This window comes from Macrobrachium nipponense, chromosome 36 (assembly GCF_015104395.2).
Source record: "Macrobrachium nipponense isolate FS-2020 chromosome 36, ASM1510439v2, whole genome shotgun sequence".
Classification (NCBI taxonomy): domain Eukaryota; kingdom Metazoa; phylum Arthropoda; class Malacostraca; order Decapoda; family Palaemonidae; genus Macrobrachium; species Macrobrachium nipponense.
The window spans coordinates 39,910,091-39,922,590 of record NC_087220.1 but is presented as its reverse complement, the minus strand read 5'-3'; the positions used below and the strand labels follow the sequence as shown (position 1 = coordinate 39,922,590).

General features: G+C 36.2%; 1 protein-coding gene across 1 annotated transcript in view; it reads right to left on the bottom strand.

Moving 5' to 3' along the window:
• LOC135203414 (protein O-mannosyl-transferase 2-like) overlaps nt 1–12,500 on the bottom strand; it is a 57,311-nt gene that overhangs the window by 15,421 nt on the left and 29,390 nt on the right. Inside the window, exons 12-16 of the mRNA XM_064233142.1 lie at nt 9,366–9,549; nt 8,266–8,346; nt 5,336–5,445; nt 3,363–3,451; nt 2,941–3,095 (exon numbers count right to left, since the gene is read on the bottom strand). Of these exons, the coding sequence (XP_064089212.1) occupies nt 2,941–3,095; nt 3,363–3,451; nt 5,336–5,445; nt 8,266–8,346; nt 9,366–9,549 (619 nt within the window). The remainder of the gene's footprint in view (nt 1–2,940; nt 3,096–3,362; nt 3,452–5,335; nt 5,446–8,265; nt 8,347–9,365; nt 9,550–12,500) is intronic.

The following is a 12,500-nucleotide window of genomic DNA, read 5'->3' as shown; positions in this document are numbered from 1 at the left end:
CTTTCAAATTTCATTTACTAGATCGAGCTAGGCTAGGCCCATTAAGAGTCAAATTCAGCAACCGACTCATGTTAGCACAATCTATTACCAAAGTTCCGTTACTGAATAATGTTGAGGCTATTTTATTTCTAAGTCCATAAAGTCACACACCAAGACTTCAAAATCCGAGTAAAAACTGGACCTCCTCAGTGCAGTCTCTGTATTAAGAGTTTGATACCAGAACTAAACAACGATATAACGCTCGTCCAGCTGTTCCTCAAATAGCAATCTAATAACTGACTATTGCCATATGTCTGTTGTCGTACATTCCTATCTTTGTGCGTAAAAAAAGTCGATATTTACTTTGCTAAGCTATTTTGATATACATGTCCTTTATTATTCAGCTTTTTAGCCTGATGTTGGGCAGACAAAATACCAAATTAAATTTACATACACACACACACACACACTATCACATACTACATTTAGATAAGAGTCATGCAAACAAGGGCTAAAATGACGATACCACTTAGCTTATTCTTCAACCCTGTCATTTGCACTTTCATTTGCCTTTCATTGAATTTCACACGGTAGCGTTATAAAGGAAAGGGACTGTAGAACAAAGACACGAACTGTGACTCTTCAATAAAAATTATATAATATCACCAATAAGCCTACTTTGGACTTTTCCCTCGTCTTCTGTTATTCCTAGCTCGGGTTCCCTCCCATTCTGTAAGAGGCAGGTTTATATTGGTGCCCGCCCTCCCTGTTTACCGTTCTTCTTTCTGTCTTCTTCGAGTCTAAGCATCGAGTCGTATTTGACAAAAAGAAACAAAAAAGTATCATCATGCGTCAGACATCAACCAAACAGTCACTGAAATGCCTTTCAAACCTCTCCAAGGGTCAAGCGGGGTTATGCTAACAAGTCAATTATCCAATTTTGCATAAATTAGGAAGAGTGTCTTTCTCTGCATCAAACAGCACTCTCTCTCTCTTTAATATTTAATGGGAGAGGTCTAAGAGTTGCTGTTGCTAGACTGAACTGGCCTCGTGGCACAAGGCCAATCCCAAATGGAAGATTCTTAACAATGCTTTGTTTTTCATCATTCCACAATTATACAAAAACAGTAAGAAATGATAAGGAGTAATAATGTTTATAACAGCACAAACACAATATTGTAGGTGCGACATACAAACAGGCAAATCTATGACATACATTCATTTTTTCAGCTTTAGGCCATTTCCTCAAACTGGGAGTGGCTCTCGAAAGAAAAAGGACAATGGTCATTTTCGCATTTATATTTTATCAGCTGATTCAAGGATGAATTCCCTGCAAAGGTAATGATCCCCACTATTAACAGCTTCATACAACTATAAGAAGACTCATCACAGGCTACACCATTCACCTCTATCTTGCGCACACTCTATCGGCCCGTCTTCCACACTGTCTATCTAGGGCAGTGGTTCACAACCATTATTATTATTATTATATATAAAATAGTTCATCCAGACCAATGACCTGATTAACAACTCTCATAGGGATAGCGGTTCTCAACCAGGAGGGAATTCCCCCTCCCCCCAGAGAGGAATTTATGAGTTTCAAGAGGGCGGGAACTGTGACAACAGATTGGCAGGCTCAAGCTGGCACTAGGATCACACAAAACGCAGTGTGCATCGGTCCACAATACTGAGAGGTCAAGCTGAGCTTTCTCTCCGCTATCTTGCGTGTTTGTGGTAGTATTTTGTTGCATATTATTTGGAATGCACCTTTTGGTGTGAAAGGGTGCATGGGCCAAAAAAAGGTTGAGAACCATCGATCTCGAGCATTTGAGGTCTTCCTTGCTCTTAACATTTCTAGACTCCACATTCTCTCCACCAACCTAGTGTCTTTCCACACTCTCGAACCATCTCAAAACCTTGTGATCAATCCTTTTACCCAAGCTAATCTTATTATCACTTTTCTACGTATCTCCACATATCTCACCATTCCAATTCTTAGACCACGAATACTACACAAGTAACCATCTCGAATGCTTCAGCACTTACTTTCTTTCAAATTCAGCATCCACACCTTACTTCCATAACTGCAAGTTGTTTCCACTAATACTCTAGTCTGTTTGTAATCTCTTGCACACAACCAGTTGCCTTCCTTGTTCCCCTCATATTTGTAAGTTATTGCTCCATGTTTACGGTTTCCATATACCTTCATAACCTCACACTGTTAACAGTTGACACTTTGGTTTTTTTCCTAGATAGTGACCCCTTATGGATTTAACTCGGTATGCATCTACCTTTGCGGGGTGTTTAGTACGAGCCGGTTGGGGATTACCTAGGAAACATGAACAAGACTGTAAATATCATACAGACAATGACCCCCGAGAAATATTAGTTCTAAATAACGACCCCAAAAAACCCTTGGGGTCCCTATCTAGGAAAGATCCAAAACTTTCTCCGCTAGCAAGGACGTTCACTAGTTTCTGTGTTTTATCTTCACTGCCCCGGGTCAATATTTTTTCATCTGTAAACAACCATTCCACTCTATTTACAACTTTGCTTCTAAACGTGCTTTTTTCTATTTTACATAACTCCATTTATAAAGATATTAAACAACCATGGAAACGTAAAACCGTCTATGTAATCTAACATCTCTTCACTCGAACTTACCTTCTAAATTCATACATTCTCAATACTTTCTATACTGGTTTTATATCAGTAATATCATAAAATGTTTTGCGTCTAATTGTGTCTCATAAAGAGTTTCCCCTTGAATTCCAACCTTCTAAGACAGAAGTATCATAACAAAGCCCTGATGTATACAACCTCGTCTTTGCCTAGACCAAGACTCTAATTCTCCTATCAATTAATCTTTCTGTCACCTACCTTACATTCTCAGTCAAACTCCTACCATAGACTGTATCATTCTTATACAAAATGTAGGAAAGACATTTTAAAATGCCGCACCTTGACGCAGATAGGCCACATCCAAGGCCTGTGGGACTGGTAGATGTCGCTTCCCTCTGGCTTCAGGCGAGAGTTGACCCACGTCATCACTCGATGGGTCTCCAGGAAGCGGGAAAGGAAGGTCGTCTCGAAACGTTCGAACGTTTTGTTGGGCACTGAAAGAAGAACCACTTGAGAGTGCTTGAGAAAGGGACAGAGAAAGAGACCGTGATGAGAGAGAGAGAGAGAGAGAGAGAGAGAGAGAGAGAGAGAGAGAGAGAGAGAGAGAGAGATTTCCCCTTGGGAAAATGTAACGAAGGTATTGTATATGTACGTATACAGGTAAACGTAACTTCTACATGTAGTCCTATATATATATATATATATATATATATATATATATATATATATGCATAATATAACAGAAATCACTTTTAACTTACAATAAGGATTCATTTGCTGCTCGACCATCCAGTCAGTGTACCGGTCCATGAGATTACCACCGCAGGATATCTCATGCTGACCGAAGCCCCTGCGAAGAATTAGTAAATGAACATAAGATATTGAAAGAGAAATTGTACCTATACGCAAGCGGTCGTTTCTTAGTGATGTTACTCTCACTCGCATTTTGATATTGTGATTAGAAAGTATCTTATGTTAGCCAAAATAATGTAAATAGCTGCATTATGATGCAATATAAACAAAAACAAAAATATGCAAGTATGCATATACATACTATATATACATGCATATATATATATAATATATATATAAATATATATATATATATATATATATATATATATATATATATATATATATATATATATATGTATATATATATAAACTTGACCTTAAGTAGTTTCCTCTACTATGAGATGGCTCGAAATGATTGTGAGTACCCCATTCATACTTAACTTATGTATCAACCATTTCCATAAAAAAAAATTTCCACAACATTAACCACTTCATTCACACACAAAAGGCTCAAAGCCCAAACAACACTCCAGCATCCACTCCTATGTAGGACGTACTCTCCCCTCCACGGAAGTAAAGGGCTTCCACTCCAACACCTCTGATAATGAGAACGAAACAATCTTTTCAGCGGTTTATCATCCTTCACTCTTTCCACTTGACCTAACCACATCAAAACACCTCTCGTCCATATTTTCCCCTAAACTAACTTCTTCATCACTTATTCCACCATATCCAGTCCTTAATAAGGGTATGGGGAGGGAGTCTTTTTTCCCAAAACTGGAACTTTTCTTCTATAAATGTCATTGCATACATAGGTATATATACAAGATGAATTAATTGAAAATGTTATTTTTAGTTCTATTAAGAAGAAAAGTATGCCCTTCATCAGATGTTGTTCAAAGTACTGACTTTGGTTAGCAGAATTTTACTTATAATGTTGAAAGTTTGCACTGAAATTCTAAATTATATATATATATATAATATATATATATATATAGATATATATATATATATATATATATATACACGCACACACACACACACACACACACATATATATATATATATCATAGTATATATATATCGATAGATATAATATATAGTGTAGTATTTTTATACATTATATTGTGTATCACACACACACATTATATATATATTATATTATCTATATATTATATAATATATTATTTATATAGTATTATATTATATAAGCTTATATATATATATATATTTATAATTATATATATTATATATATAATATATATATATATATATATATATATATTATATACATATTTATAAAGCGCATGGAGGAAGGCCGCGTTATAAATAACAATTATAATAATTATCATCATCCATATCACTATTATTTTCATCAAGATGGAAAAACCCGATACAAAATTAAGAGCAAACAATAACCAAAGTCGAATCAGGTATTACCATAAACGAAATAAACGCAATAAAATATAAGTAAGCAAGAAGAGTAAAATGCGCTTGTCTCTGCCCTAAAATAATACAATCACCATCCCCAGGGCATAGTTAAAAGCCCTCCCAAGGCAGCAACTGGTTCAGCAGCATGAGGTACCATTTTCAATAATTGGATAGCTCTCTGTCACTCAGGGCTTGTGCAATTTCCTGCAACAGCAGGAAGAGATTTCCTACAAAACTATTTCACTGCTTAAAATGCTAGATCATAACATTCGCAATATGGTAACCTTTACATTTACTGGGTAGTACTGGTCGGATACCTTCTTGAAGTTTTTAATATTATAAAGACAAAAACATCTATATATATATATATATATATATATATATATATATATATATATATATATATATATATATATATATATATGTGTGTGTGTGTGTGTGTGTGTGTGTGCATGTGTGTGTTTGCGCTACATTCACTTTTACATGCACTGAGCAATTTCAACCAAACTTGGTATACATATAACGTAGCATCAGGGAAAGAGTACTGTGAGAGTAAGACATCACTGGCACCAAAGGGGGGTGTGGGGAGCGGGTGGAAATGGGTGAAAATATAAATAACTGAAAACAACAGATATTAGTGTCTAATCCATAGTTTTTGAGGTCGCTGAGATGAATAGTGACACTCCCAAGGCACTTGAATTCCAAGTTCAGCCCAATAGGGAGGGGGGTAGAAAGGGGTGGGAATGGGATGACATGTAAAAAATAACCTAAAATGACAGATAATAGTGTCTAAGCCATAGTTTTTGAGGTCACTGAGATGAATAGTGACCCTACTGATGCCCTTTAAGCCCAAGTTCAGCCCCGATAAGAAGGGGGTTGAGAAGGGGTGGGAAAGGGGGGTGACGTAAATATAACCGAAAATGACAGATATTAGTGTCTGATCATCCAAAGTTTTCAAAGCCACAGAGGTGAACAGAAATGCTCTTAATGCCCTTTAATTCCTTGTTTAGCGCCTGGTAGGGAAGGGGGAGGAGGGAGAAGGAGTGGGAACGGGGTGACATGTACAAAAACAGAAAATGACAGATATTAGTGTCTAATCCATAGTTTTTGATGCCATTGAGATGAATGGTGACACATCCGATGCCCTTTAAGTCAAAGTTTAGCCCCAATAGTAAGAGTGGTGAGAATGGGGTGACATATAAAAATAATAGAAAATGACAGACATTAGTGTATAATCTTTAGTTCAGCCCCAACAGGAAGGGAGGGAGAGAAGGGGTGGGAAGGGAATGACGTGTAAAAATAACTGAAAACGACAGATATTAGTATCTGATTTAGAGTTTTCAAGGTTGTTAAGATGAATAGTGACAATTCCAATGTTCTCCAAGTTTAGCACTGATAGAAAGGGAGTGAAGAGGCGGTGGGAAGGTGGTGACATCAAAAAGTAACCAAAAACTACAGATATTATGTCTCATACATAGCTTTTGAGGTCGTTGAGATGAATAGTGACAATTCCAATGTTCTTCAAGTCCAAGTTCAGCTTGATAGGGAGGGGGGTGGAAAAGGATGGGAATGGGGTGACATGTAAAAATAACCAAAAAGGACAGATATATCTAATCCATAGCTATTGAGGTCACTGAGATGAATAGTGACACTCCCAGTGCCCTTTAAGTCCAAGTTCAGCCCTGATAAGAAGGGGTAAAAAATAAAATTTAAAAATTTATGCATATTATAGTGTCTAATCCATAGTTTTTGAGATCGCTGGTATGAACAGAGACTCTCCCAGTGCCCTTCAAGTCCAAGTTCAGCCCAGAGAAATTAAAATGTCAAAAAAGCTTGGCAATGTATCTGAAGCAACTATATGTATATATATATATATATATATATATATATATATATATATATATATATATATATATATATGCAGAATCCAGGTACTATGTCGTACCTCTAAGTAAATGGGGATACAATCCACAATGAAGTAAATTCCTCTTGTAGTTTAAAATATATATTTCTTGTAAAGGATTAAAGCTTTCGACCATCACTGTGGTCTTGTTCACTAAAGTGTCACTTTAGTGAACAAGACCACAGTTGATGGTCGAAAGCTTTAATCCTTTACAGAAATATATATTTTAAACTACAAGAGGAATTTACTTCTTTGTGGATTGTATCCCCATAATATATATATATAAATAATGATATATATATATATATATATATATATAGATATATATATATATTAATTGTATATATATAATATATACTAAGGTACTACACAAATATATATATATGTGTGTGTGTGTGTGTGATATATATATATATATATATATATATATATATATATATATATATATATATATATATATATATATATACGGTACTACACATAATATTATTTATATATATTTATGTGTGTGTATGTTTTCGTGTCAGTATCAGTGAAAGTAAGACGCCTGGAGCTAAAATTCTAGAGCTATTCAGCTTGAGAGAGAGAGAGAGAGAGAGAGAGAGAGAGAGAGAGAGAGAGAGATGGTTGGGGGATCGATAGATTAAGCATTCTCACTAAATACCTCATCTGGATCACTGTGGCCCTGATGAGGTATTCACACAGAATACGAAATCCGTCCTCCCTTTCCGTCTCTGTCTGACTGTCTGTCTGTCTGTCTTTCTGCAACTCCCTTCTAACACACTTCTTTCTTCAGTCGTCTGCGTGTGTAATTATACGGTGAGTGACACTTTTATACATAACTGACCCTTTCATATAACAGAGCTTTACTATTTTAATGCCGTTTTCAAGTGAATGATTATCTTTGCAGTGATGAAGTTTAATATACGTATGAAACTCATTCGTGCTCATTTTCTCTGTTGAGAGTAAGATTACATGTGTACAGAAATTCAGTGCATGCACACACGTACGCATATATACATATACACATGCGCGCACACACACATATATATAGATGTGTGCATGTGTGTGGCGTATTTGTATTCTTTTATAACAGAGCTAACAAGAATACATTTACGTGGTTTTGCATGCATATGCAAAGTTCGACGTGATAACCACGAAAGAACTACGAAACACATGCAAATAATAATAGTATAAATTCCTTGAAACTACAAAAAACTGCAACACAGCACAGCCACAAAGATTTTTGAGAAGCGAAGCTCCACAAAAGTCGGGATCCTAAATATTCCGATACTTTCTGGATCGCTTACTATTATTTCCGAAATCCTCGTCCCTGGTACAACCGAATGACGACAAATGAATGATGCATGGCTCTCCCATTCAAGATGAACGAGGCTGCACTGTATGAATAACATTCCCGCGGCTGAATGTTATACATCGCTTTCGCTTGAAGATTTAAAATATTACTTGCTGAAGAGAGAGAGAGAGAGAGAGAGAGAGAGAGAGAGAGAGAGAGAGAGAGAGAGAGAGCTTACCTTGTCATTCGGAGGTCGAGCTTCTTCGTTATTTTCATACTGGGAGGTTAGATTAGCAGCTTCATCTGGATCTGTCAGATTCTAAAAATAATATTAATATTAATATAACTAATTTCATTATGTCTGAAAACTATAAAGTATAAGTTCCTTCAATTTCCAACAATAATTGACATGAACATTAATTTTATGAATTATGAGCTTGAATTTATTTTTTCTTTCATATAGGATTACAATTCAGCATTTTAATACTGAATAAACAATTTTCCAATAAGACCTCAGTTCCATTATAGTTTGTTACTTGTACAGCAATAATATTTGTCTATTTACCATTAGTTAAAACCATTAGATACGCTTCTCTTTGTTATATTCTCACCATATTGCTTAAAAGAATAAACAAAAGGGATTTCTTTAGATAGAAACAATATACAATGGTCACTGGCCTTGAATATGAAAGCCTCTCGTATTTGCGTAAACATCCTTCAAGCATTTATAAACATAAACCAGCTGCTGTAACCGGCGTTGCTCGGGATAAAAAGGGGCATGCCGCCCCTAATGACAACCCCTACAGGGCGGATTATACAGTCACTTTCAGAAGAAGTAGTTACTTGGGACCCTGTCGAGCCAAAGGTTTGAATAATTCGTAGAGTTTATTACATTATTTGTACCGAGTCAAAGAAGTTGTGAGAAATCAGAAGAGTTTGCTGTCAACTCTGAAAGTTGTAAAAAATGAGGGAGATGAAAAAGCGGTTTAGGCCACCTTAGAAACGGCCCTCGCATTTCGGATTTTGACTAAAATCTTCCTGGGGGCGAGGGGTGTCTATGGTAAAAATTTGGTAGCCTTTGGTAGCCTTAGCTTTCGTAGTCTGGGCGTGCATAATGAACAGACAGACGAAAATTGCCTTTTATATATATAATACAGATTATGTCCTTTGCCCTTTCTCAAAACACCAACGGGTTACACAGTTCAGTGACTGCGTTCCTCCTTGATTATCAAGATTCGGAATTCTCTTCACTACTCCTGTTTTCACAGGCTCACAAAATATTTTCTTCACGTCCAGGCTAGATAATGCACCTATGAATAAAAGTGAAATAAAACTCACATAGGGCATTCCGTACACCAAGTTATGCTTCCTGGTGATCAGGGATTTGTTCTTGGCGCAGGAGAGGAGGCTGTTGCTATGGAGATGGTACAATCTAACCCAGTCGCCATTCATGATGTACTCTGGAGCGCCATTGTAGAAACCGTCGGGCAGGTCTGGGTCGTCTTCTGGGAAGAGGATTCGGCTGAGGGAGTAAATTAACGATATGAGCGTCCATTTCAGTTAGGAGGAAACCACTCACATATACATGCATACATTATATATATATACATACACACACACACACACACACACACACACCACAAACTATATATATCTATATATATATATATTATATATATATAATATAAATATCTATATATATATATATATACTAGCTGTAACCAGCCACGCGTTGCTGTGGCTCAGTCTGGTTAATTGGAAAAGACAGAAAAGAGAAAGCGCCTTTCTCTTACTTTCTCATTCTCTCTCCAACCATCACTGACTCTTTCCCTCTTTCTTCTCACCAATACCAACTCTCTCTCTCTCTCTCTCTCTGTCTGTCTGTCTCTCTCTCTCTCCTCCCAAACAACTGCTCTTCTCAGTCTCTCTCTCTCTCTCTCTCTCTCTCTCTTACTTTTACCATCTTTGGCCTACCTAACAACCCCTTTACTCTCTCCTCCTCTTCCTTCCTTTCCTCTCGCTTCCTTTCTGCTTACCTGTCTCTTTCTTTCTCTCCAAACAATCACTGTCTCTTTCCTTCTTTCTTCTCACCAATACCAACTCTCTCTCTCTCTCTCTCTCTCTCTCTCTCTCTCTCTCTCTCTCACCTCCCAAACACCTGCTCTTCTCTGTCTCTGTCTGTCTGTCTGTCTGTCTGTCTGTCTCTCTAACCCTCCTTGTCTTTTTTCGTCTTTCTTCTCCCTAACACCCCCTCTACTCTCTCTCTCTCACTTCCTCTCCCTCTCATTCTCTCTCTGTCAACCCCTTCTCAATTATTTATGATAAATTTGTGTACGGGCAGAACCAGCACTGGTTCATGGGCAGAACCAGCTCTGTTTCAGGGAATCCCTTCTCACCCCCAACCCCTTCGGAGTGGGGGTGTGGAAGTAGGATGAAACCCCATTACAAAAACATGCGCATATTCGAATGCAATGTTGTGTCAAAATTTCAAAGCAATCGGTGAAGAACTTTCGGAGATTTAAGATTTTGAACAAACGAACATTTACAATTTATATATCATATATATATATATAATATATATATATATATACTATATATATATATATATATATATATATTATATAATATATATATTATGGATTTCAGGGTTTAAACAGAACGACAAATAATACAATTATTGATAGGCGAAGAACAACGCGTGTTGAGAAAAGGAAGAGGGTATGCATCTCAAGTGTTTTTTAATCAAATAGTCATAAGAAAGGTTTGAAACTCAAGGAACGGTACTTTCCGCACCTTACATGGACGTCGAAACTAATTGAGAGGAAGATATGTGGAAGGTGCTGAGGGTGCACGGTAAGGAAGATGATTTGTTTGCAGAAATCAATAGTTTTAATAATGGGTGCAAACCATGTATTAGAATTTGTAGGCAGGATAGTGACTGATTTGGCAAAAAATGGAGCTGAGACAAAGGTGTGCCCGGCCTCTACGACTCTTTATGTCTACCTTTATGAGTGGGATGGTATCAGAAGCCAAAGAATGACTGGAATATGTAGGTGCAAAGTTGTAGGATAAGAAATTGGGTCACGATGTGAGTACAGTATGGCTGTTGTTGGCAGATAATGCAGTATGTGCAATATAACAACACCAACAGCAGTACAACATAAGTTAAAAAAAAAACAAGAAAAATAACAGTAATAACACGATCCTTATAATCTAAAGGAAAACATTAATAACCGCGGTAAATTTCTTATGGGATGCTATTATTTACCAACTCTAGGCGTGAATCGTCCTAGAATTTGTAAATAATTGTATTATAAAAGAAATCTATAGCAGCCTGTAGTGTCTTTATTTAAATAGAGGGATTGCCTTATTATTATTATTATTTTTGTTTTGATTAATGTTATACTATTATTGTTGTCGTTATATTGCACATACTACGTATACCTTGGTCCACTCTCATTCACAAAGCATCTCAGGAGAAAGATGTTCTGACTTTTCAACATAGTGCCCCTTACTTTAATGCATCCTATGCCTCCAAATAATCTACAATATGGCTGCCTTCATCATTAATCCCAAAAGGGGCATGGAATTTGTATACAGGAGGCAGGTAGAAGCCAGACAACAATCTACCGCAAAAACATATTAAAATCATTTTTAAGAGCAAGATTCCACTAACAGGAAAGCCCATACGTCTAAAGAAATGAAAGACCAAACCAAACCTCACGAGTAAAACTGAATGGAAAGAAGTCCCTTTTCAGCGAACAGCCAGAATACAAATAATATGCTACTAAATTTAAAAAAAGTTTAACGAAGCTGTTTATTTTCTGCAACCACGTAACGATGAGGGTATTTGAAAGGATAGGCCTAGTAAGACTTTGAAGCTCCAGTTTAGCTGTGAAGTGCGCCTGGGATATGAACGGTGTGGTAAAGGAGAGTTAGGATTACGAAGGAAGGTTACAGGTGTTAAGTAAAGGACGTGTGTGTGTGTATATATATATATATATATATATATATATATATATATATATATATATATATATATATATATTAAAGACAAATAAACGAAGAGAGAGAACCGATGAAGTTCAGCAAGGCCTTTCGACTTCTTGTCTGCTAAGTAAAGGACAGGAAAGTTTTTTGTCATTATTTATATATTCAGCACGTTCCATATTTTCGTGATTCAGTTATATAACACACCAAAAAACCAAACATAACCAAAATACCAACAATATATATAATATTAATATAAATATAAATACTATATATATGTAATTATAATATAGTTATATATATATCATATTATATATATATTACAATATATAAAGTGAGGTTACACCGTTACAGGTATCAGGTAAAGGGTGTGTGCGTGCTTGTATGTGTTATATGCATGTATATACACACACACACAACTCACATATATATATATATATGTATATATATATATATATATATATATATATATGTGTGTGTGTG